A 27,545-nucleotide genomic window follows, 5' to 3' on the forward strand; every position below is an offset into this window, starting at 1 on the left:
GCCAGAATGACAGTATGCTAGGTGCAACTACCAGAAGTTTGTTTACAGACACCAGAGAAAAACAATATAGTTCCCAGGGGAGGAACCTGCATGACAGTATGCTAGATACAACCACCAGAAGTTTGTAAAAAGGCACAAGACAAAAGCATATGACAGTATAGTCATAGGTCCCAGTCGAGGAAGCTGACAAAGATGATTTACTTTTCAGTAAGCTTTATATTCTCACAACAACAAAAAAGGGATAAACAATATTAAAAATTGAAGAGACACAAATTGCAACTAAATATGCAGAGATTCCAAAAGAGAATAGCAACAATACTTGGAGGAAGATTGGAAGTAATGGCTGAAGTGCTTTCGGGAGGCAGAATCCAGGTATTAAAATTGGCCCTCCCTGCATCAAATAAAACATTATATAAAACAATTAGATTAATTGACCTTCCATGGAACAACATCTAAACATACACAAAATTGAAATTTATCGAACCAAAGAATCAACTGTAAGTAATCATCTAAACTACTTCTCACCTTCTTTTTCCTACGCTCTCTGTCTCTTGATGTAGATACAGCATCACGTACTAATTTTACATATGAAGGAAGTACCTCCTTTGGAACTGAACTGATAACCCTTGACAAAGCTTCCCAAGCAACCTGTTGAAAAGAATATAAGATACAATCCAAAATATGTAGATCAACAGCACAACATTAATTACTAGTAACAAGTACCACAACAGTAGATGGATCCGAATCACTAAGCAAGATAATCAGGGTTGATATAATGTTTGGAGCTTCATCAACCAAATATAGCTTGCTGTTCTTGAAGAAATACCCTATCAGATAAGAAGAACTTCTTCTAATTGAAGCCTGAAACCATAAGAGACCAGAGAAACAAAGTGAGAGACTGTGAGAGAGAGAAAGCAGGTCACAAAAGGAGAGCCTTAACAATAGCTACCTGACTATCACCAACACCTTTAAGAAGCTCCGATATTAGAGACTCAACACCTTCCTCATCAATTACTAAGGTCACTGTTTCTGCAGCCTCCTTTGCCAAATTTTGAACATCCTACAATTTAAAGATGTTCCATGATTAAACAGATAAACTGCCAGACAAATGAAACTAAAGAGGGAAAGAGAGTGTGTGTGTGTTTTTGAATTCATCTCTCATCAAAGGTTAAAAGGAATAGCTGCCATAGAAATATGAATGCTCATCCAAACAGCATACCTTTTCCTCACTGCCCATTGCAGATAGTAAAGCTGGGAGAATAGTGCCAAGGTGAAAGTTGAGACCAGATCCAGCAACTTCGGCTAAAGCTCCAAGAGCATGTGCATTAAAGGCACTGAATACATACAAAGAAGGTTCAGTGATAGAAGTGACTAAAAAGATCATATAGAAACACATTTTCTAAATTTGAGGAGGAGACACATACGAAAGAGGAAGATGGACCAGCTTGGGCAAAATATGAGGCAAAACAGCAGTAGTCCTGACACTAATAGACAAAGGCAGTAATTTAGCACAGCTGTTATAAAATCTAGATCTTGAGATTAAATCAGCAAGTAATCACATGTAAGTTGCACAGATCATATCACACCTTAAGATTTGCTTGAGCCCATCAAGGGCAGTATCAGAAGTTTGATCATCCTCCAGAGCGTGCAGAAGAGTTGGAACAATTTCATCGATTGCTTGCAATCCAGCACTCTATATCATGACAATTTATTATTCTCTAATTTGCAAAAATATAGTTTTGAAAATATAATTTGAAATGAGAACAGAAAATAGATCAATCACCTTGTAGAGAGTACTAAATGCTAAGCCTGCAGACTCACGAACCTCAGGCATGCTGTTCAAAGGTACAAATAATTACAAAGTTCATATACAACTATATATTCAACTTTATCATTAAGAAGATCACAAAGAGGTGAAACATACTTATCACAAAGGGCAGTCCGAATAGTAGGGATCAGCTCATCCATGAAACTCAATAACTGACTCTTACCAGCACTGCCCATCACTTCACTTAGGCCAATGCATACACCCTGCCAGTCATGTAAATATTAGAAATGAATAAGACACTTTAACCAAAAAAATGCATGGCCCATGTACACTGTAAACTCTCCAGTTTTTTCTTCACAAAGTCACATAACATCTAGTTTATAAAAAAATCACATAACTTCTAATCCTTTACATCTCACCAAGTTTTTTCATTTTATTAAAAGGAAGAATATGGTCACAGTAACCTGGCTAAAGAATTAGTCCAGTTAAATAAAGACATGAATGACAGAAATTTAATCACAATGGGAGAAAGTCCAACTTCAAAAGTCCAACAATTATACCATTCCAAATTTTCCACATAAGGCACAATGTAATAGCCCTCAAAATTTTACTACTCTCAGACCAACCGAACTTTTCTTGCCAGCATCCAACCAATTTGCCAATTGTCCTAGGCATCACCCTTTTAACTACAAGGAGTGAAAATAAAAAAGACCACAATTCTCCTGCCAGCAAACAGAGGAGTAAAAGGATGTCCATAAAAAATTTCCCCACACAACTGTCCAAACAAATATGACACCATCAAAAGTTTCCCCCCCGCAACTGTCCAAACAGAAATGAAGAAGTTTTCACCCAAATCAACACTTCCAAAGAAAATTTCTACTCTGTTTAAAAATTATTGGTAACTATGCACACACTCGGTAAGTCTTGAGCTCATTGGAACTTCAACTGTGTCCTTTCTTTTCTTTTTTTCTGATAGATACAACAAGATTTAAAATGACAGCATCTACTCCATAATGATTACTCTTAACCACAAGGCCAAGACACCTATAGGTTTCTTTTGGTGTAGGCAGGATTCAAGGTGGGTCCTTATTCCATGACAAGAGACTTAACCAATTGAGCTAATTAGAACCTACTCTACCATCTCCTTTCAAAGCAACACAAGAATAGAAAACAATATATTTATCTAAATGCAATAATCACCAATAAATTTTGCCATCCTCTACTCCCAAGGAAAAATTGGGGTGCAAAACATAAAGAAAAGCTTCAATAGATACGAACTTGCATTCCTAAAAGGCTCGTGCAAATGCACAATTCCACCATGTGACCAGAAAAAAGATTAGGGTAAGAGTTAACTCTCGCCTTTCAACAAAAATAACCTTTCCCAACTTGCCAGACACCTTCCATTTCTTTGTAATGATGTTCCAGATTTCTCAAGCCCTAAAGTTTAACCCACTGGGAAACCCACAAAAGTCATAGGTAACAAACCTACTTTACAACACAATATTGTAGCCAAGTCATTTACCCCTCCCACTCCAGCAATTGGTACTAAATTACTCTTTGCCAAATTTGACCCCTGGACCAGTCATAGCCACACAGAAAACACACCTGATGGCTATAAGTTGGAAATGATACATCTCTCAGTCTGAAAGACTTCCCTGATCATCCAAATTTAATAAGCTGAAAATAATACCACTCTCAGCATCCCAAAGACTTCCCTGATCATTCAAATTCAATTTGGAATATATTTCCAGTTTGCCTTTTACTTTCTCATTCTACTTTATATAGAATGTAAAATTTAAAACTACTTGCAGCATTTAAAAGTACTTACAGCATTTTTCTAATGACCTCTGAGCATATTATAAATGCGGTCAAACATAGTATAAATTCTAAAATGAGTTTACCAGCTGAGAGATTTCACGATTATAAGGAATTTCTAACTAAAAAAGTACAGTTGCAATTCCGAAAAGGCTAATGAGATAGAAAACAGAATAACAATAGGATAACATTCTACCTGTCTTCTGCCAGTATTAGGATCATTCAGCCCTTTGGATAAAATTGGAATGATCAAAGGAAGTACTCTTTCACCAAGCTTCCTAACAAGCTCACCCAGTGATCGTCCAGCAACCTGAAACAGAGCAATAGTATTTTATGAATTTTGTAGGTTGTTGCTCAACAAAAATGGATCACCAATATATAAGTGCAGACCTGCCGCCTTTCAGATGATGATGATGCAAGAGAAGTAATTAGAGTATTCATTAGAACTGGCATAATTTCCTTGAGAGTCTTTGGAGTATTTGCCACTATGGTTTTCCACACATGTAAAGCAGCCTGGAAAATGGGGAAATACAGTTAACATAGAACATATGTAGCCAAAAATGAAATAATGTATCCAAGTCAGGAAAAACAAATAATAAGTACTTTGCCTTCCTACCTGACGCACAGATATGCTGACATCTGTTCGAACCATATATAATGCAGCAAGAACTTCATTACGCTTATCCCTTCCCAAAACCTCAATAATAGCACGCCCTTGAGCTTCAGTACTAGCACCTTCATCGTCACTGCCACCCTCAAGCAAAGCTTTTCCAGAAGTTCCAGCAACCTGGAAGAAATACAGATCATCTAAAATAGCAATTTGTAGGAATTCCTAAAAGGAAATACTGGAAGTAGGTGAGGAGTAAATACTTTAAACAAGAGATCACCCAACAGCTCCACAGAGCTCTGTCGAATACGCCAATTATCATTGAAAATACCATCTTCAACAGCTGGCAGGAGCAGAGGTAAAGACCTGGGATGAAAATAACAAACATGAGAATAGAAAGAACTTGTCAAATGAAAATAGAACCATCAATCAATATAATATTCACAGATATTCGGTTGATGTCCCAAGTTATGGCAGACTTTTAAAAGAATTTGAGTAACTGTGACCGAACAATTTATGAAAGGTTTTAATATTAAGGAATTGCAAAAGATTCCAAAATCTTAAAAAATTGCATAAATTTTACAAAAAAGACTTCAAAATGCTATTATCCTTCAAAGCTTAGTCACCAACCAGCTTATTCAAGGTATTTTTCAGATTAAATGCAAAATTTGAGAAACACCTAGAATATTTTCTTAAATCTTAATCGTGACTTCATGGCTACATTTTAGTGAGCATGGAAAGAGAGAAGGAATAGAGAAACATATACTTCTTTTGACATGTAAGTTACGCGCACACCCTGTGGATCTCAAACCCACAACCTTACCCTCCACCTAGCACTTACAAGGGGAGGAGATACCAGTTGAGCTAGAGCTCACTGGCATCGAGAAACCTATAATGAGCAGCACAAGAAATCTAAAGAGTGCATACGTTGTTGCGTAATGCTCAACCAGGACATGTCCAGCACCTAGTGCTGCATCACGTACTGACTCGTTCTCATCAGCAAGACCTGTAAGAGTATAAGCCGATATTATATTAGAAAAATGGCGCCAAAAAACCTCTAAAGAAACAGTGCCAACTTAGTATACAAAGCATAAGAAAAATTCCCAAATGATAGCACATGTACCATCTAATATAGCAGGAAGAGCCTGTTGCAAATAGTTCTGAAATTGGATGCCCAGTGACCTTGGCAAATACTGCAATAAATTCCCATAAGAAGGTAACAATTACAGAGAGCCTATAAGCAAACACCTCTGATATCAGCAAAGAGCCATACAAAGATGTGTTTACCTTGAAAAGTGTCAAATATCCATCACGTACAGATGCTCTTTGATGAGAACAATTTCGAATAATATCAGGAAGTACATGCTCAAAGTACACAGTTCCAAGTGCAGCTAAAACCTGTAACATACAAATATAGATCTCTTATTAATATGACAGGAGAAATGGATCAACTGTGTACCACTTCCAGATGGGAGCTGCATCTGAATTGGATACACATGCTGATACTAATACTTCTACAAAGATACTTCTCAGTTCTCACCACTCAGATACCTTCTGACACATAACAATTACACCTTGAACAAAAAGATGCATCATTTCTAACATGAAATAGAGCATAATCACATAAAATATGTGGCAAAAGGACTTCTGTTAAAAATGTCATTTTTTAGATGTATTGCTTTTTCTATTGTTTATAAGTAATTTTACTTCATTAGATAGAGAAACAATCAAGTCAACAGGTAAGTGCCTAAAGAATTAAAATTTGAAGTTTAAATAATCTAAAAAACTCAGAAAATAGGCAGATGAGTATACTGCCTAAAGCTAACATCCAGGTGAACAATAATTTCAAAAAATAGAAGAATTAAGGGATATGAGAAAATGTTGAATGCCTATTCTCTCCAAATTAACCACATGAGACAATGTGCAATGGCATTGCAAATTTCACCACTCCTAGGGCAACCAATCTATCCTTTCCAAGAAGCAAGCAATTCAACAAGACAACAACCCTCACTTGCATCACCCACCAGTGCCCCTTTCTTTTCGTTCAATTACAGCTTCCACATCTCTTTCCTCATTAAATCTCATATAAGTAGTATTTACCAAGACTCTTTTAACTTTAGCAATATCACTTTTAGACTTTCCACTTACCACCCCTAAATCAAATAATGTCTTCTCTTCTTTGTTTTTTTTTTTTTTTTTTAAAAAAAAAGATACACATAAAAGCTCAATTTGCAAAGGCATCTATACAAAATTTACGTACTTCATGATCCAGAGTTGATATTATGTTATTTTTCACCACAAAGTGTATGACTTCAATGATAATATTGTTATGACACAAAGGTTTATAAGGTGAGTTTTAACGGTGAAGAAAACGGTATATCCACACACAAAGACCCAGAGACAGAATGTTCCAAGTTGTAAACCGAATTCAAACTACCATGCATTTTACAATCTATAGGCTAGTTGTAAATGGAAATATCTGACATGTATATTGACTACCATATAAATTCAGAATCCCTGTGATGCTAGAAGCAAAAAGAAATTTTAATTTGGTTTTTTTTAGAAGTCAATTGAATTTTTTACTATTAGTTTGTTGGATTTAATTTTAGGACTTATTAGTTAATTAGGTTATTAGTGTTTTATTAAATTTCCAAGGGTCATGGGTATTTTTGTAATTCAATAATTGGCTTCCCAAGTCAATTAGAATTAGGATTTAGTCCTAGTAGTCTATATAAGCACACTATTGTTTTCATATGGAGAAGTTTAAAATTTAGAATTTTCTTAATTAATAACATTTCCGTTTAAATTTTCTAAGTGGCCTGGATCTGATCTCATTCAACCCTAGACATTGATTCCAAGGTTTGTTTTATCTGGCTTAGTGCCGATTCCTGGGTTAATTTACTGTCTATTTTTTAAGTTCTTCAATTTTTGTTCCATCATTTTTGGTTGTCTTGCATCAGTTTGGCTGATGTATAACTAGAATATTTTAACATAACAAAAAATTGACATGTAAAAAAGTAACTATATCTGTTTCTCAGTGACTCCCTGGTCCCGCCATATAAACATATCTGTGCTGTACCATGAACTTCTAATCTGTATTTCCATAATGTCGACATTGAATAAAAAACAATGAAGAACAAAGGACATTATTTACCCAATGCAGTTTCTAGCATACCATTGAGAATTCAAAAAACAATCTCCCACTATGCCTAATCTCTAATCAAAGGTAATAAAAAAGTACATGGAAAACCCCAGAAAGAAAACAGGATAATACCAAACATATCAAATTTAAAAAGCTCAAACTGAGAAGTAAATTTGGACTGACCTCACTCAACCCTTGAGCAGCTCCAGAGCGCTCAACATTACTATTATCAGATTTAAGCGTATCAAATAACCATGGAACAAGATCTGTGAAGTTTTCTTCACCCATCCCTCTTATAAGGGATCCCAGGGCCCTAGCTGCAACTGATCTGACTTCTGGAATAGGATCCACAAGAACCTGTTTCATTAAACACAAAAAATGAGGAGAGGCATACAAGAAATGTCAAAATGTACAATTCTCGCGAAGAAAATACCTTTTTCACTTCAGGAAGGAGCAATCCTATGTATGGAATCATATCCTTTGGTTCTGTAACTAATGAACACATATTTCCAACAATTTGCGCAGCCTTCTTTTTAGTCTCAGCACTTCTCTCCCTTAGCCCTCTATGTACTATTGGTACCAAAAGGGCAAGTGAAGGAGCATCAATTGAATTAATAAAAGTTGTCTGCAAAGAATCAATGAGAATTTAGAGTACCGTACAACAAACCAAGGCAACTGACAGTACAGATTTAAGTCTATAGAGCATACTTGGAGAAGAATATCTAGGGAATATTTCGTATAGTCATTGGGATCCGTTAGACCCATTAGAAGAGTAGGGACAAGTGAAGCTATTTCTGGATTCTTTATAACACTCCCAACCTAAGAAGCACAAGAAAATATTATGCAAAAATATATATAAATAAACAGAGTTAAATTCAGAAATTACACCCAAAAAAAAAACTAACAGCACTGATAATTCATAACACCAATCATAACCTGTTGAAGGGCCATTTGCCCTGCCGACTGGACTTTGGGATGGGTATCAGTCAAAACCTGAAATTAGAAGCAAGAATGAAGGTTAATTAATGCTCTGTTTGTTTTGGCGATAATGTTTTCTAGAAAATGAGTCATTTTTCCAAAAGTATTTTCTATAAAACTATCTCATTTTCCTATGTTTGGTAGCAACTTTAAATGAAAAACAATCTTTTAACTTCCCTTATTTAGCTTGCTATGAGATAGAGTTGTTTTCCAAAAAATTTAGAGGAAAACAATCTTTAAAAATAAACCATACTCTTTTCATTGACCAAAGATAGATTTCCATTGACTAATTTTTACTAATACCACCAAACACTGAAAAACATGAAAAATTATTTTTACACAAGGTTTTCTATCGAAACAAATGGAGCGTAAGACTACTTGTTTTCTTCAAAGAAGAGAAAAAATAACAGTTTAAATTATAGATAACAAACTCAAGTTGAGATTTAGACAGACCTCTGTAAGTTTGGGCACAATCTTGGGGAGGCACTGAGATAGCTGCTGAGGAGCACAGTAAGCCATAGCACCAAGTAGTTGTACACTACTTTGCTTTGTTCTCCATGCTTTATCTTCAAGACCCTGAGAAAACAAAAATATATATGATAAAAATATCATTAAGAGCAAAGAAAAGACAAAACCAATGCAACAAATCTTGGTTCCAAGAGGTACAAAGCAAATATACACATTCTCAGGGCACAGTACAGGGGCCACAACTAAAGATAGCTATATACCAACAATGTGGCAAAAGTGCCTCCGAATTTACGAAGATGTTGCTCACTGTAATTTTATTTAGATTATTTTATTTTAGTCAAACTGCTAAGGTGAGGCACCTTTAATGAGGCAAACACCTCAAACAAAGTTAAAAGCGCTTCAGGTGACAGCTTCAACGAAATTCAGAATGAGGGGAAAAACAAAAGGCAGTCATGTAATTTGGCCATAAAAGGGTAGCTCTTTACTTTAATTCAAGTTAGTGGGTACCTCTCTCTCTCAAACACACATGAATCTAGAAATAGATTTGACATTTTTTGTTCATATAGAATTAGGTTAATTGGTCAGGCAAGTTGCTTTGGAGTATGGTCCCTCACTGTCTTATGTGTGTCACATCGAGGGAAAGGAATACACATACTTTTTAAGGGGATGAAAGGTTGATTCATGAGTTGGAGCTCTTCTTCTTTCAAACTTAGTTTGAAAAGGCGAATGCTTCGGGTGTTGTTACTTTCATTTCTCTTCCTGATATGTTTGATTTTTTTTTTTTTTTTTGATAGGTAATAATGCTTTTATTGAAAAAAACTGAATATCATATTCACGATGGTGAACACTCTGAACAAGGAACAAATACAACCAAATCAAGAACTAAAAGGAAGAGAGTAAGAATTCAGAAATTGAAATACAATTCATACAGCCCCAAATACGAGCCCACAGAAACAAAGTACCGAGGAGGAGATTTTAAGAGGTCTAGGGGTCTCTCATTGTCTTCAAAAATGCGAGTATTATGTTACTGCCAAACTATACACATTAAACATGGCAGGACCATATTCCATATGGTTGATAGGTGCTTTCCAATCCAATTTCTCCAAGCAAAGAGAAGAGAGCTTCACACCATAAGGCATGAGAAAACTTACAGTGAAATGGTAGATGATCCACAAATTCCACAATATATGCTTGATTTTTGTACTTTCATTGTTGTTCAGTTTCTTTTTCTTTGTTGCCTCTTAGGACAATGCAAGTGTGCATTGTTTATTAATTTTCAAAGAAGTTTATTACTTAAAAAATAAATAAATAAATAAAACCACCCCAAACTTTCGAGATACTTGCCCTTAGCACCCTAAATTATGAAAACTTGAAATAACCACCCCAATTATAACAAAGCTAGCAAATAACACCCAGACGTATGACAAATTAGAGAATTTGTCAACGTGTGGTTGTGGTGGATTAAGGTTTAGGAGGATTTGTGATTTTCTTTTTTTATTTAGAGTTGTTGAAGAAAGGATCATGGGGTTGTGTTATGAATTTAAAGGTGGTTTGATGAGTTATGTGATAGTTACTTGGTAGAAGTATGTGAGGATTTAGGGTTTTGAAAGGTAAAAGAAAGGGCTTGATTTAGGGTTGTAAAGATGAAGAATTAGATAATTTTATTGATATAGAAGAAAGACTTTGAGCATACGAGGTGTGAACACAACACCCTCCTAAAAAATGAGTAACGGCTCTGGCTTAAAGCCTGGTAGAACTACAATTGAAAAGAAAGTGAAGCTTTTCAAAGTCTACAATTGACTATGCATCATAAGATCCAACAATTATAAAACCACTCAAAACATTGATCCCAAAATCACTGACTTTTGCTCAACAACTGAAACCTCCACCCAAATGAAGGTGCAGCTATTTCTCCAAAGTGTCCACATCAAACATAAAGTAGGATTAGGAGACCAATATCTCCCCTTCACTGTCATCTCCTTGTTTTGCTTTTTTGTTTTTTTCTTTTGTTTTTTTTGGATAAGTAACGAAAAGATATATTTTTTGGTAAGTATAAGTAACGAAAACATATAATAAAAATGAGAAGAGTGTCAACTATGTATACAAGAAGTATACATCAGGAACAAAGTACAATCAAGTGCAAAAATTACAATAGTCCATTAAAACATGAACTGAAGAAAAAAAAAAGATTGGATCCCTAAAACCGCAACCCATTCCAAGAGAGTCTTAAAGAAGAGTATAAGATCTGGAAAGGCACCATAGAAAACAATGTGGGACAGCCATCCAAATAGCACCATTCCGACGCCACCCAAACTTTCCTTGCCAACAAGCCAAAAGCTCAACCACCATCAAGTCCTCTTACCATAAGCTTTTAAAATCTTCACGCAACCATCCCACCACCATTTGCCAAATCAAAATCACAAATACTGAAATCATAGTTTTCAAGTCATGGTCCGCAGACCAACTAACAGCAACCAAATTTTAACTTTCTTTGCTTTATCCCAACCCCAAACCTCAATCAGTTCTTTACACCTTTTCAAAAATATGAAGCCTTGTATTTCATAGCCTTTTTCCATCAATCCAACCCTTTCAAACTCACATTTAAAACCATCAATTAGCCAATGCCAAAAAAATTTAGTAACACTTGCCTTCAAAAATCAAACCTTGATAATTGTAAAACAATCCACAAACTCACACACTTAAAGCTATTTGTTTACATCCAAAATGCACTTGCGAGGAACTTTAGCTTTTCAAATTTAAAAAAGGAAATCCTAACGTAAACAGATAACTTTTCACATAAAGGTGACATTCAAATTATGGATGATTATTTGCTAGCCAGTCCTAGGTCAAACAAACAGGACCCTAACGGAAACTATTTGACTGATCCAAACTGAACTCAAGATAGCGTAAACCCTATACTATATGGTATGTCCTTGTATCTAACAGACTACTATTCCAAACTTCTAGCCACAATAAACTGGTTCAGGAAGCACAAGAAAGATAAGCACTACTAGAGTGTTCACTTGCATACTTATTTATATTAAAATCATAGCAAATGGAGAGATGCATTTTCAATTTGATTACAAAGAAAAACAGTATAAGTACAAAAGAAGCATGAAGAAATTGAAATCCCTCTCCCCCCCCCCCAACCAATGGTTTGTCTCTATCACAATTTAGTCCACAAACTTCCAATTATTATATTTAAGCCCCTAAGGTTTAAACTAAAAGGAAATCTCTGTGGTTCCGTCAAAAGACTCATTTTAATTGAAATCTTAAAGGGTTAAAATGTAGCAATTGAAAAGTTTTAAGGGACTAAATTGTGAGGGGTAAATTGTAATTCAAAGTTTGTCCACAAAATGCAAAATCTATAAATTTGGACGGAACCCTAACTATTTTCTTTAATCCAAACTTTAGGGGATCAGATGTAACAATGGGAAATTTGTGTACTAATTTTTTTTTTTTTTTTTGATAAATAATGAATTTTATTAAGATCAAAAGAGTCACCCAAGTATACCAACAATCAAGCACAAAAAAACACAAATATCTATCAAATTGCTGACCATAGATAGAGAAAAACAATGAACCAACTGACATCCAATCTAACAAATTTTTTTAAAAAAAATAATTTGGGATAGGAGTAAATAGTTAATAAGACAAAACCACCAGTTAAATAGTAAATATCCCTAAAACAACTACAGATAATAAATAAATTGTGAAATAAACACCTTTAGAAGAGATGGAAGTACAAGCTTCACCCCCTGAGCACTAAGTTGAGACATCATTGCACGAGCAGCACATTCAGCAGCATCTCGAACAGCAACAACTTGATCGGAGAAAGAAACCAAAAGTAATGGCAACATTTGAATCACATAGCTGGACCAACATGGGGAAACAAGAAAACAGTTAGACAAACCGATTACAGAACAAGTCAGTTTTTTGGCCATAAAAATGTGCATGCTTACGGTTCAAACAATCTTCCAAGTGTTTCACAAAGGCATTCAAATCCTAGTAAAGCTCCTTCACGACATTTTGCAGAATTCCTGTACTTAACATAATCAGTAAGCAGTAACTTGTTACATTCAAATACTATAGATTTAAATTTTTTTAATGCACTACAACTTCATTCTCCCATTATATGGGAAAAAAAAAAACTCAGTAGAAATAAAAAGGGCCAAAGTCAAAAATTACAAAAGCATACCAACTTTCACAATTGCATAGTAATAAAAAGTTAATCCACCATACTACACACAAATCTACTGATTTAGAAATTTTTTTTTTTTTAAAACTACACATAAATTCCCCTAGGATAGCCCAGCTGGGTTGAGTCAGACTTATTCATAACAATCTGACCTGAGCTGCACCTAAAGACATAGCATAGGCCGAGTTGGATTGGGTTTGAGGTCAACCCATCACTCGACCTGACAAGAGGCAGCAACACAGAAACTAAAATGTCTTGCCAGATTGAGTCAACAGAGCGATGAGAGGCAGCCATTATGGGGTAGTCGGCGGCAATGGTGACAGTTGGGCATTCAATATATATCTACATCTACATATATAGCAACGTTTTGGTCAGATCAGATTGCTCATGTAGAGGTTTGAGAAACCACTATCTGACAGACGACTGGCTATTTTTCCTTCCAAGCTCCAAACGCCACTTGACTTCCCACCTGTTTGAAACTGCCTGAGACCCATTAGATCATACTGGCCTATCCACAACCTGACCCCCTCACTTCCCTTGTTCTCATTTTAATAGGCTATAAATGAACAAAAGTAGAGTTTTCTTTGAATATGTTATTGACAAATAAACCTAAGGAGCCACTTTCCCCCACTTTTTCTCTGATTGTCCAAGCAAAGCTAAGTTTGGCAACTCTTTTTTTTTTTTAATGATGCAGAACCTCACCAAGGTTGGACCCCTTGGACCCACTACTAGTGAGTAAACCATAGATACAGGACCCCATCCACCAGAACCATGTCTCAGATAATCCAGGGGACCCTGGGTCTACAGCTCATCCCAAGCCTCCAACCACTAGGCTGTGCAGCCAGCAACATACACTTCCCACTACATCTTTCTGTTATCTTCTTCAACTTATAATCTCCCTTGCTTCCTCCATCCACATCCACAGAATCCAGTCAGCTTGGATTTTTTTATTCCATCAAACTCACTCCCGCCCTCCTATTTCACTTTCTTTTCTATTAATCATCACATCAAGTTAATCTTAATCCCTCAAATCTGAATCCTAAACTAACAGACCTTTTATCATCCATCTATTGAATTGTTTTTCTATCATGGCCTCTTTCTCCTTAACATAGGTTGGCTCTATTGAGAATATAGCCCCAAATTCAAACATTCTAAAAGTTTCCCCATTAGGTAGGACAAAGATTATAGTAAAACTAATGCTATCAGAAATATGATAACTTGATTCAACACCACAAATGCAACCATCAGAGAGGGAAAAGATTTTACTTTGAGCAATTGATAACAAGATTTAGAAAGATCTTCACATAAAAATTCATTATTGCAAAAAGCATACATGGTCCTTCCTTAAAGATAAATAAAACAACTTAATTGCACTCAGGATGCCAAAATTACATCCCAGATGGGAATTAAATTTTGATTGACACAAGCAATAAACCTTCTATGATTTTATCAATTATTATCCCAGCCACCTTCCCACATGATAGTTCGTAAAGAAAAACACATTGTTCATTATATTGCAAGCCCTTGGCAAGGCCAGCTCCCCAAGACTGCAAACATGCCTCCGCATGAGTAATTGAGATATGAGAATCTGTTATATCAAAAACATGTCCAAGAACTTGTAAAACAAGAACATTAATACATACATACTTACATACATACATGCATATATATATATATATATATATATATCCTGGATAAACCACAGTACCTGACAAGGCTTTAAACTTTGCAAGAAGTTCTAATCCCCCAGGAAGTTCACTAACAATTACATTGATTAAATTTCTTACTTTGCAGAGCAAGTAATCCTAGAGACAATGATAACATATATTTTGACAGATAGCAAATATATATATATATATATATATATATATGTAGGTATCTATGTGTGTGTGTGTGTGTGTTCAGGGAGGAAGTCACTGCTCCAGAGACAATGACCATAACATTCAACGACATAAATATAACAAAATCTAGCTTTGTGTATTATATGAAAAATTCAAGACACTAACTTCCTGGTTTTTAATTTTTATTTTAAATGCATACATGCACACAAGAATTTTAACAAGAAACCACGTTAGTGACAAAATTACATGGCCTTTGCTCATCATAATGTTTCTCTCCCAAAATATATAACTTATGCAAATTACTAAAGATAGACTAACTTATAAAAGCCTATCTCCATTGATTTAATTACGCACAAATATTACCTCCTTTTAATCAAGTATTCGCATGCAAAAAACAGCACAATCTCATTTTTATAAAATATGTAGTATTAGCCACTTAGAAGAAACAATTGCCAATAACCTGTCCACAAGACCTTCCCGTAATACAGCCACAATACCATACTTCTTCAAGCAAGAAATTCCAAATCCCTTAACCACTCCAGCAAGTCCAAAAGCCGCTCCACGCCGTTCCCCATACTTGTCACTCTTCATCAATTGATCCAACAGCCTAGTAACTAAAGCAGGTGCATCATCCTAAAGCACCAAAAAAAAATGTAAAGCAAACCAAAAAAAAAAAAAAAAACTCCAGTCCAATACAAAGGTTCAAATCATTATAATAGACAAGTTTATGCTTCAGAGTAAGCATCTTAAACACGATAATTGAAGCCAGCATGACTGAACAGAATTTGAAGAAAAAAAGAATCATGGACAGAAATGTAACAGTATCACCCTTTGCGGAATGTATTGCCTTGTTCAAACACCAAGAACTATTATTTTAAGTGACTGATTTGGAAGTAAATGTTGTGCTACAGTGTTTTTTTTTTTTTTTCCAGACTTCTCTTTGGACATAAATAACCATGTCACAGGTTATTGCATAGCCTACAGACCAGGAAAGCCTAACACTTAAGCACAGACAGTAATAGCTAGCAATGTATTTTTTTTGTTATTCTAATCATGCCATTTATTGAAACCTACCTGTAACACTGGAACCTTTTCCTCCATTACTAAGAAACAAATGTTCGGGGGTATACCATCATTTTTAAGAACATCTAAAATATTTTGTTTGATGGTTAATAAAAAAATTATATAGAAATAAAAAAAGTGCACTAGTACATGAGAAGTATACACACAAAAGAAATTTAAGAACATCAAATTTATCGAGCTTAACTGCATAAGTGTCTACAAAGAAAGCTAAAAAGTCAAATAATATATACAATCACCCTTTCACATACTTGCTTTGATTGCATTAGTGGAGATAGGCACATTGAGACAGCCCGTTGAACAGCTTCCGATGGCGTGTTTAACACATCCAACAATTTCTCAACAACAGCATGAACTTTAGGATCATCCTGTTCCAAAATGCCATTTTTTTTTTTTTTTTGGGTTTTGGGTAAGAGTTTCAACAAGCAATTTAATAAAATCAAACTGGAAAAGTAAAGCAGCACAGTTAATTCCCCAAAATAGTAAAACTCACACCTTTGCCAAATGTTTGGCCAGAGCTCCTGTGAAGATAACTACACCCTCACGGACCAAATCATACTTTTCTTCATCCGATGCCTAAGAGAAGAGATAGAAATATATTAGTGATATTCCTACAAATTAACACACAATCAGTAGTTCAGTATTTAAGACATGGGAACAAAACAAGAGACCCCCAATTGCTTATAGGGCAAAGTGGTTCTAATTACACCACACTGCAAAAATGAATTTAAAAATTAATAAGAATTATATTTTTTTTTTTTTAAAAAAAAAAATCAATCACAACAAAAGCTAACCGTTTTGTTTAAGTAGTTCTCAAAAATTGGAAATAACAATGACACGTTCTCTCTCCCGTGCTTGTCAATAATCAGGATACCGGCATTGATCATTCTTCCTCGAACATCTGCATTAGGATCAGCCTGCAGAATCAAAAAAGTCCTTATGATATACATTTGGCTCAGCTTTAAAGATTATCCAAAACCAAAAAAAAAATGAAATAAATGGACTATAAACAGCTCAACAAGACTGTTACACCAAAAAGTAAAAACATCTCTTTTTTTTTAACAAATAATAAAAACAAATTAACAAAAAATACGCACATCAAGAATAAAAACAAGTTTCATCCTTTGAGATGAATAACACAGATCTTACCAGTGCCCGTGATATGAGAAATGTCATAACAACAGGAAGGTCTTTGGTTCTCAGAACATCAGCTGCAGAATGTAATGCCAATGCTATTCCTTGTCTGCCCAGCCAATCAGAATCAACACTTTCGTCTCCAAAACCAGCATCACGGATATACAAAGAAAACAAAGTGGAAAGAGATTCCTGAAAATAACATAAAAATATAAGAAAACTACATCGATAAATTATGGTGGACATTTGAAACAAAACTAACCTGTATAGAATCCGGGTTTTCATCCAATGCAGTAGCTAATGCCTCTGCAGCAGCCAAGCGGACATTATAATTTGAATGTGAAAGCGCTTTGAAAAGTCCTGAGTAGTCAGTCCCAAAGTCATGCCCATAGCGATCCCATATGTCCTCTGCCGCTTCTGCAATTGACTGAAACATAATGAACATCAGGATAACAAAGTGCAATGAGGTCGGTTAGAGAAGAAAATAAATTAAATAAACAGAAAAACATAATTTCTAAAACCAGAAGAAAAATATTTTGATGCACAAATTCAACAAAGATGCATCAACTAAAATACAAAATATAAATAGATCGGCATCAGAACTTCTCATAGAGCACATATATAATGAAATCAGAATTCAAAAGCTCATACGACTGTTGGAAGAAAGATGTATCGTGAAAAAAATCAGCGCTTATTTACATCTATTCTGGAGGGCGCATCAAGTAAACAAAGAAGTATGCCAATACAAAGTCTTAATTGTGTGGTTGCAGACAAGCACCTTATATTTTAAAATGGGAGCAGAAAAAGAGAAGTATAAGAATTTCCTAGTCATCATAAGACTGCTATACGACCAGCTATGCTCTATGGTACTAAATGTTGGGGCTTTAAAAAAGAAACATATTCATAAAATGAGTGTAGCTTAAATGAGAATGTTAATATGGATGAGAGAAAATACACAAAAACATAAGATTTGAAATGAGAACATTCGCATAAAGCTAGGGGTAACCCCTGTTAATGAAAAGATGAAGGAGGGTCACTCAAGATGGTTTGGCCATGTTCAACTAATGCACTAGTAAGAAAGAGTGAGTTGGTCCAAGTTGAGTGAACGCAAAAGGGTAGAAGAAGACCAAAAATAATATCAGTAGAAGTAATATTTCTTAAAACCCTAATAAGACTTGTACTTGGACTCCTTAGGCTTTTACTACTAAGCCCAACTAAATAACCAAACTTAAATATAACCCAAAGGAAGATCTAATGGACTGTTAGCATAGCCCATTCCAGAATATTATGAAATTATAAAATTGACCTTGATACTTAAAATCAAATAAAATATAATAAGTCTGTCTTCTCATTGCTTCCTACATCACCCATAGAAACAATGGAACTACAAAGTAGCAGAGCATCTCAGCAGAAGAGCAATATGATGATAACCATGTTAAACAACATAACTGAGGAAATGATAGAGATATACATAAAATATGATCGAGGAGCCATGGAAAGAAAATGATTATAGAAAGCAATAATCAATTAATCTAATGATATCTCTGCCCAACTGTTGGAAGAACATAAACAGAAATATGTGAATTGTACTAAAATTAAGTGATTGCTAATTTTCTGGTTAGAATCTAAATAAACCTCACAGAGAGGGTTAATTTTAAATTTAATTTATGATTATAGGTAAAACAATTAGCAACGCTAACCTTTTCCGGATCGTGTAAAGCAATCCAAATACTTGTTGCGACCTCAACATTCTCAGGAAGAGAACGACTAGAAATAGCAGGAATGCATTTAACAGCATTTAAGCAGGCCATTCTAACATGAACATCTTTTGCATATACCCCATATAGAGCCTGTAAACCCACATTTCAATAGATAGCATAAGCAATGTACCAAAACACATTATATGAACAATTTGAAAGGGTTTTTAAAGCACGTACAGGTGCCACTTCATTGGGTTGCAGACCAAGACTCAACTCATTTAATGCAGGAGCAATGGATGCTTGATAGGCTGGTACAACACCCAGAACATGATAGAGAACCTGCAAAACAGCAAGTTAACACTACAGTGAGCAATAAGAAACAACAGAACCAAACATATTGAAGAAAACAAATTTGCTATATTATATGTATCAGTTATGCATGTTTTTGGGCATGTTCAAAAATGAATATAGATAAGTAACTGATAACATCCGAAGCCTTGGAAGGGGTAATAGAGGATCCATGTGCAAATAAACAATCCGCAGCACGTCATCATGGAGTCTCGTCTTCTTGGAGGATAACAGAATTCGCTCAATTATCTGTGAGAAATTTAAGAATTAGTAAAAGAAGCAACACTGAACCGATTCAACCATACAGGACAAGTAGGAAAACTTACCGGGAAGACATAAGTAAAGGAATCTACAGGAAGAGGTCCAGATTTACAAGATACAGACAAGCCATTTATTATTCGCTCAAAAAGCCCCAAGGATGGTCTTTCATTGGCTTCTTCATCACCACCTGATGGAATCAGATCGAACACAAGACGATCTTCCTCAGTCACAATTAAGCGTAAAGCAGTAGCAATGTCGAGGGCCCAATTACAGAGAGGTGGTGCGGTACATCTAGCCAGCTTCACCATAGTTTCAAATGCCACTTCACATACTATTGGTGATCGTAGTAAAGGATCAACAAACCGGACCTGATATAACACAAAAAAGTGAGAGCTTATATAAGCTAAAATGGAGAACAATTTATATAGACATACATACATACTACATTACTTAGCAAATTTTCAGGGTTCATGGACTATCCAGAGAGACATAGAATCATCAGAACAATCATATACCCTTGCAAGCCTTGGAACGTTAGTAAGCCAATTAGAATATTTAAGTTAAATTCACCATAAGAATCCACTGGCTGTTGAGAATTTAGCAGAAACTATCAAACAGCCAATGGAGACAAATTATGATCTAAATGGTATGGGTTTTTATTTTTTATTTTTATAATTTAATTTTACAACTAGTGGGAAAGAGAGATTTGAATCATAATTCTCCTCACAAAAGAGACCAATCAATACCACTGAGTTATAAAGCTCCAGGCACTACGGGCTTCTAGTTGCTTGTTGATTTTGCATAAAGATGTTATGCAATGTTTGCAAACTACACAGACTTCCAATGCTACTAAGTGGAACAATTTGCAAACAAAACCCCTGAGGTTGTTCCATACAGAATTTCTCAAGGAGATCACCATGAAGAAAGCCATTTTTTACAACAATTGATACAAAGTCTAGTCGAGGTGGTCAAAACCGATATCAAAACTCAAATAGAAGAGATCAAGACCACATGAGAGTGTCTCATCCTAATCAATACCATAGGTCTGCGTACAGCCCTTGACAGCAAAACAAGCTTTAGGGCAGTCAACAGATCCATCAAGGTGAAACTTAACCGTCTATAACCATTTACAACCAACGGTACATTTGCCAATTGGAAGAGGAACAGATCCCATGTCCAATTTTAATGTAAAGCAGCAATTTCCAATTCCATGGCTTGTCACCAACCTGAATCAGATAATGCAACCCGATGAATTGTCAAAACATAAACACCTGAAAGCTAAGAAGCAAGACTATGCCTAAAATCTCAGTGTTCCATGTCAAACACATGTCACACACAAACATATCTGGGACACAGTTGCCTGTGTATCTACAGGGCGTAGGCAAAAAAAAAAAAAAATTTATTCCTGAAACAGCAGTGAGAAGTTCTGGACGTGGTCACGACATGACAACGTCAAAAATAAGAAGAAAAATATTAAAGAAAATAGAGGACTTCTATCAACTGGATTTACACTCACACTCATCTCTTCATCTTACTATTGGGCAAACAGTTTTTGCTGCTAAATTTTTTTTTTTTCCTGCCTCAGGAGACTATAGATCCCAAATTTCCCGCACTGTCTCTCATCTATTGCTTGTTCTCTTCTTAATTCATTTCTTTGCTTCTTTTTTCTGCCTCGGATTTTCACTCTTGTTGCCAATCTCGTTTGCTGCTTCTCACCGCTCTCAACTTCTCATCCATTTACAAAGGATGTATACAATAGGAAAACCAAAATTAAACATTAAAAGTATATCGATCAATCAAGTCATGAAAAGAAGCAAAACAGAACAAGCCCAAAGAATTTATCCACAAAAAATAAAGTCTTGAGGAATAAGGCTTCAGGTCATGAACTGATCTTTCATAATCCTTAAACATCAGGACATTCCTCTCCTGACAAATACCCCACATGATACAATAAGGGATCATGCATCAAATCGCAGCATTACTACACCTGCTTAACTTGCCGCCTTACCAATTGGCTAAAAGCTCCACAGGACCTTTTGGCATAACCCAAAATACCCCAAACAAAGAGCGTAACATGGTCCAAACCTCTCTAGCAATCATGCAATAGAGGTAGATGATCAATAGTTCCTTTCCTGACACATGGAAACCAGTTACACCACTCTATCATAACTAATATACACTTTCAAAAGTGATCATTAGTTAGGATTTTACCCAATAATTGACAATTGAAAGCTGATGACGGTTGGATTAGGTGGTTGTGACGGTTAAAGCAACTTGCAACTTATGGGCAACCAATTGAGCATTCACGTCTCTGGATATAGAGATTAATCTAGTGACCGGGACATCAGTGGATGGTCCAGATGCCGGAGTGGGCTCATGCTATGTGAAAGTTGGATTGGCAGACCAAGAGGGTTTGCTATGGAGGTCTCAACAGTAATCAACAGTGTGGTTTTAGTGCCCACAATATGTGCACTTGTTCAGTTCCCAGTGTGGTTGTAGTACCCACAATGCGTGCACTTGTTCAGTTCCCGAATGCTACAGTGTCCAACACCCCTTGAGCATACTGCGACCACCCAAACTACTATGGCCTCCCTTGTGAACCACCATAAGTTTCACGAAAGGTGACAAGTGCATAAAGGTCACCAAAAAAAGTCTTAGAATCAGAGAGAAAGGAGCACTAAAGTAGGAATAACACTCATTTAAAGAGGGGAGGTCAAAGATACATAAAATCTAGAAAACACAAATACTTCATTCGGGTGCCATACCCATGTAGTGCACTTGACATGCATGTCCTAGTCAAGTCCTTTTTAAAAAAAAATTATATAAAAAAAAAAAAAAAAATGCCCAACACGGCCTGGACGTGAGAATAAGAGGAATCAAGTACCCTTTCACAAAACAAAGAGAGCATTCATGCTCTGAATAATAATAGTGCATTTGGAAATTAATAAATACTTTTATTCTTGGTTTGTATTCTAATTTCTAAACATCCTTTAATAGTCATGGATTTGTTTTATTATCCATTATTACACGCATCCTATTTTTTCAAAAATTGCAATGTCTTCATGTCACACTCATACCTGTGTCTGTGCTTCTTAGCATAAAATCAATGAGCAAAGTGGCCAATAAAATTTCAAACCACTAGTAAATCAAACATCCATATCCTAATAGTGTTTCTCTATACAGAGTAGATCAATTGTGACCATAACTATCACGAGAGACAACAAATGCAAAACAGTCACCAAAAAAGTGTCAAAATCAGAGAGTGGAGTGCTGAAGTCAGGAATGAATCTCAAAATCAGGGGTGATATCTCACTTTTTATAGTCAAATTATTTATGACCTGATGGAGCCCACACACTGTCCTCGTCAGAACAGTATTCTCTCTCCTTATTTCCTTTCATTTTTCTCTCTTGCTTCTTCACTTTCCTCTAAAACTCTCTCTTTCTCTTCATAATTTTCTGCCTCTCTCCAACCACCAACCCTCTCTCTCCAATCAACCCAGCCAGCAGGCCTCCTACCACCACCATTCAACCCAGCTGCTACACAAACTCACCACAGTTAAATGCAGAGACCAACAACTACCACCACAAAAACCCAACAACCACCAAGGAGTACACCACCAAAAACAACCCACAACCACACCGATCTCAACCCACAAACCCAATGCCACCATAAACAACACATAAACCCACCGAGAAACAGATCTATTTTTCTTTTTTTTGAGAATTCAAGAAACAGATCTTTAATTTGGGATGACAAAGGAAAAGAAGAAAGAAGAAAAAAAATTCTGGGATGAGAAAGGCAAAGAGGTAAGAAAAAAAAAAAAAAAAAAAAAAGAAGAAGAAAGAAATTAGAACAAGGAAGAAAGAAAAAATTCTGGGATGAGAAGGCTTGTGAGTGTTAAAGAAGAAGAAAGAAAAAGTGGAGAAGAAAGAGACCAGCATTTTCTGGTTTGTGTGAGAGACCGGAGCAAGAGAGAGATATAATAAAGTGAAGCCTGACTTGATAAAGATCAGTCATAAATGTGGGTCCCAACACCTTTATTTTTTTACAAGTTTGCCATTGAACTCAGTTTTTATCACTTGAAAACATCTAAAATGTGTTTTCAGTTTTCATCACTATAACTCATTTTTTTGAGTAATCAGAAATGAGAACTAAGAATAAAAACTAAAGTGAAAATGGCTAAACCAAATGCCCCCTAATCATCTTGCTCAAGATTAAAGTGGTTCTTACAGACATCATACAACTGAGTGGCATTCTAAGACCAAGAAATGACGTGTTGAAAACACTCCCAAATGTCCTTTGCAGATCATCAGAGTGACCTTGATATTGGGCTCGATATTAGGGAGCATGAAAGCCATGATCAGATGGTCCTCTTGGTCCTAAAGGCTTGGTGAGGCAATGGTGGTAATGATAGTCGATTCATCGGAGCTAATCGCATCACTCATAAAAGCAGAAGATGATGGCTTGTCAGATAAGAGATGGTCAAATAAGGCTTTTCCTTGTTTTTTATGCAAAATATATAATTCTTGCCAATGAAATTAAGAGTTGTCATGGGAGCCCTCAAAGTGGTCAAGGAATACATAATCTCAGGTCTGTTAGTCATTGTAAAAGTAAACAAGCAGCAAATGCAGATATGCAACAAGAAAATAGAAGCAAAAAAAAAGTATCTAGCCAAGCTAAATAAGGGCGAAAATGAATGAACCAGCCTAAAGAAGAACAGTATCTGCCGAAAATGCCAGAGGTGTATCAGTCGGCAAACACTAGATGCGGATAAAGGCAAAAAGGAAAAGAAAGTAGTAGGGGAAAGAAGAAAACGAAGGAAGGAAAGAACGCTGAGGGCAAGGACTTTTAATGCTTTGATACCATGAAGAAGAAGAAGAAGAAGAATGAAAGATGATGTTGCACTGAAAATATGGGACCCATTTTTTATTTCAGCCCTCTTACCATTCATTCCTTATCTAGAAAGGGTAATTTTTTTTTTTTTTTGATAAATATATATAGAAAGGGTAATTACAATAGGAAAACAAATATTCTTGAATGGGACAGCAGGTAGGGACAACTCACCTCATAGAAACTTCCTGACCCTTTCTGGAAGAGGTACTACCCATACAAAACATGGGTACAACACATAGTATTATCCTCCTATTTCTCTAACACAACTAAAGTGGTAATGTGGAGGAGATGGGATTAATGAATCTTTGGCTTTAGACCTTACCAATCAAGAAGAATTAGCAAACCAAACAAATCTTTAATCAAGAAGAATTAGCAAACCGAACAAATCTTTCATTAAGACGCAAAAATGAAGTAATTATAAATGAGACTGATAAATTAGAAATCAGAAAAATAATTTATCAATAAAAGAAAAGATCAAGAAAGGCAGGCTGTGGGGACACAAACCAGGGAACGTAATTGACTGTGTGCAAATACAGGATTAGCTACAGCCATCTCCCCAAGAGCTCTCAGCATCAAAGACAAATTCTTCTGTATTTCTTGAACCTTCTCACGTATGGATGCCTCCTCTCTAAGAAGCAATTCACGTGCCTCTTCTTTTGCTGTCTTTCCCTTATCTAGATGGATCAAAATAATAAATAAATAAAATGTTAGAAATGACTAATAACAACGAAAGCAAATTAGAGCATTAACAGAACACAGGATCAATAGTAACATGCCAGCTTTCTTAGTTGACTTCCCAGTATCCTTTTTCCCCACACCAGCAACTTCTCTACTAGCTGGTTCTCTCTTTACAGAATGATTAGAACCGATAAGATCCTGGAACAAATACATACACATCATATATAACTACTATTGAAAAAAGGGTAGAAAAAGAACCTACAAAGAAGAAACATGTAGAAGTACCATGTCATTTTGGTCTTCATACATCCGAAAACGACCCTTTGCTTGTTTTGTGTTCTTGGCAGTAATGGACTCTGCAACATAAACACCTTGCTCATTGGAAAGCATTCCTTCAGGTGTATGAAAAACCTGAACAAAAAGAGAAAAACAGAAGCACATGTAACAAAAATCTCAAACCATTTGCATAAAAATGGGGAAGATAAAATATTTAGTGAGAAAAGAAAAAAAGAAGAAGAGAGAAGTGCAAACTAAGAATAATTTTATACAAGAGCATCTTAGTGTTATGGGATGTTATCTTTTAAAATTAAAAGTTAATTTTATAGAAAAGTATAGAATAAGCTCATACAAAAAACCCAAAGAGAAATTTAGAGAAAATAGCAAGAGGTACTGCAGAATTCATAGACTGGGAAACTGAAGCCTTCCAGAGGATGAGATCCAAAATGATATAACTCATCAACCAAATCTTTTGTACCATGAATTGAATAAACAGTTCCATGAAGCTACCAGATCAAAACTTTCAGATGAATAAATATCAATTTTTACTCAATATTATATGAACTGAAGACACAATTTAGCCAGGAATTGAATAAACAGCTCCAAGAAGCTACCAGATCAAAACTTCTGATAAAAAAAATATCATTTTTTACTCTATATTATATGAACTGAAGACATAAAATTTAGCCAGGAATTGAATAAACAGCTCCAAGAAGCTACCAGATCAAAACTTTCTGATAAATAAATATCATTTTTTTTCAGCTGAAGAACAAATTGTATTTCTTTATCTGAATTCTTAGTCTCTATTTCCTTTAGTTCTTGATTAGATTGTATATGTTTCTTGTTCAGAGTGTTCACAATCGTGAACATGATGTTCTTTTTCAATAAGAGTCGTATTACGTATCAAAAAAATACTATATGAGGCCAAACTATTATGCAGGCACATCTTCACTTACAGAAAATAGGGAAAGAACATTCTGTCGACAATTTTTACACAAAATCTACATTGAACTTCATCAACTGTCTTTGTTGACCTTACAAATTGCTATCAAGAAGAATCCCCCAATCTCATCAATACAATAACCATGGAGAAGGTAAAAGCAACTGTGTTTCCAATATTTGATGCACCAGGTATAACTGACCCACCCGACTGACCCAACAATCATCAGTTTTAGAATTTTTGGGTGGCCAAGCCGCCAAGAGGGTTGCAGGTTTGATCAAATTTCCCCCAACCTGCCCAAAAACCTTTAATATATATATATACACACACTCGCTTTGCACATGACAAGATTTCTTTTTTTTCTTTTTTTTTTGTATAAGATGACAAGATTTCATTTGTTGCATGTGCCTATCTCATGCATGGCTGATTACTATTGGTTGCCATGGGATAAGGTTATCTCTCTCTCTCTCTCTCTCCCTCTCTCTCTCTCAACTTTTTATTAGATTCGTCCGACACTGGGCCACCTCAAGCAAGAAGCAAGTTGGTGATATTTGAACAGAAGCCACTTATAATGTCAACGAGATCTCATTCCTTGATCTCTCAAACACGAGCCTTTAATCTCGGCCATTACTTTTTGTCTCTCCTTCACCTGCATAGATCTTGACATTCCTCACTAACACAAATCTCAGCTTCTAGAGATGAGATTATTGCTTAATTTTGTGTTGGGTTTCTTGGCTATTTCTATGAGTAATTTCTTTGATTTATATGTCTCTTTCATGATTTAGTAATATATACTTCTTACAATTTTCTATATGATTTCACCAAAAATATTCCTCAACCCAATTACAGTGCAAATTTATTCTTACCACATTTTTAATGACTTCTCAAACTTATTCACTTGCATAAACACCCCTCATCTAAACTCAAATAAAGATCTTCTCTAAAAATTTCAAACACAATAGTTAACCTTGAATAGAATTATGACATTGACAAGAAGTTGACCAAGATGTTGGCAATTAAGATGAATATTCCCCATATCAGGCTATATTGCAAACTATACCCCTAAATTTTGGGGGTGCTTGGATTTTACACCCTGAAATTTTAGAAAATAGATTTTACCCTTAAAATTTGGAGGTGTTTGAATTTTACACCCTAAAGTTTCAAATTTTGGATTTTACACCCTAAAGTTTGGGGATATTTGGCATTCCAAATACCAAATCCAATGTAGAAAGCCCCCATTCCAAATAAATTAAACCAAATCACCATCTTAGATATCAAAAGAGATCCTTTATTTAATGGTATGTTGCACACGCACCCAATGGTTCTTGAACCCATGACATCACCCTCCATTTAGCACTTAGCCAACAAAAGATATTTTATCAATTAATGGTAAAGAAGAGATTCTAGCATATAAATG

The 27,545-nt window shown here is 35.5% G+C and overlaps 1 protein-coding gene across 1 annotated transcript in view; it reads right to left on the minus strand.

Moving 5' to 3' along the window:
- The window catches only part of LOC115981509 (protein ILITYHIA), a 43,847-nt gene that overhangs the window by 6,467 nt on the left and 9,835 nt on the right, over positions 1-27,545 (minus strand). The window contains exons 16-51 of the mRNA XM_031103701.1: positions 25,198-25,323; positions 25,011-25,110; positions 24,739-24,908; positions 19,406-19,708; positions 19,212-19,328; positions 18,969-19,070; positions 18,732-18,881; positions 17,294-17,458; positions 17,047-17,223; positions 16,692-16,814; positions 16,393-16,473; positions 16,149-16,265; positions 15,278-15,450; positions 12,741-12,818; positions 12,504-12,651; positions 8,764-8,886; positions 8,269-8,325; positions 8,041-8,151; positions 7,766-7,957; positions 7,516-7,689; positions 5,478-5,588; positions 5,314-5,383; positions 5,118-5,196; positions 4,454-4,556; positions 4,200-4,370; positions 3,974-4,096; positions 3,780-3,893; positions 1,925-2,031; positions 1,784-1,835; positions 1,587-1,693; positions 1,425-1,484; positions 1,220-1,334; positions 950-1,060; positions 724-861; positions 526-648; positions 320-391 (exon numbers count right to left, since the gene is read on the minus strand). Of these exons, the coding sequence (XP_030959561.1) occupies positions 320-391; positions 526-648; positions 724-861; positions 950-1,060; positions 1,220-1,334; positions 1,425-1,484; positions 1,587-1,693; positions 1,784-1,835; positions 1,925-2,031; positions 3,780-3,893; positions 3,974-4,096; positions 4,200-4,370; positions 4,454-4,556; positions 5,118-5,196; positions 5,314-5,383; positions 5,478-5,588; positions 7,516-7,689; positions 7,766-7,957; positions 8,041-8,151; positions 8,269-8,325; positions 8,764-8,886; positions 12,504-12,651; positions 12,741-12,818; positions 15,278-15,450; positions 16,149-16,265; positions 16,393-16,473; positions 16,692-16,814; positions 17,047-17,223; positions 17,294-17,458; positions 18,732-18,881; positions 18,969-19,070; positions 19,212-19,328; positions 19,406-19,708; positions 24,739-24,908; positions 25,011-25,110; positions 25,198-25,323 (4,443 nt within the window). The remainder of the gene's footprint in view (positions 1-319; positions 392-525; positions 649-723; positions 862-949; positions 1,061-1,219; positions 1,335-1,424; positions 1,485-1,586; positions 1,694-1,783; positions 1,836-1,924; positions 2,032-3,779; positions 3,894-3,973; positions 4,097-4,199; positions 4,371-4,453; positions 4,557-5,117; positions 5,197-5,313; positions 5,384-5,477; positions 5,589-7,515; positions 7,690-7,765; positions 7,958-8,040; positions 8,152-8,268; positions 8,326-8,763; positions 8,887-12,503; positions 12,652-12,740; positions 12,819-15,277; positions 15,451-16,148; positions 16,266-16,392; positions 16,474-16,691; positions 16,815-17,046; positions 17,224-17,293; positions 17,459-18,731; positions 18,882-18,968; positions 19,071-19,211; positions 19,329-19,405; positions 19,709-24,738; positions 24,909-25,010; positions 25,111-25,197; positions 25,324-27,545) is intronic.

The sequence above is a fragment of the Quercus lobata genome, chromosome 3 (assembly GCF_001633185.2).
Source record: "Quercus lobata isolate SW786 chromosome 3, ValleyOak3.0 Primary Assembly, whole genome shotgun sequence".
Classification (NCBI taxonomy): Eukaryota; Viridiplantae; Streptophyta; class Magnoliopsida; order Fagales; family Fagaceae; genus Quercus; species Quercus lobata.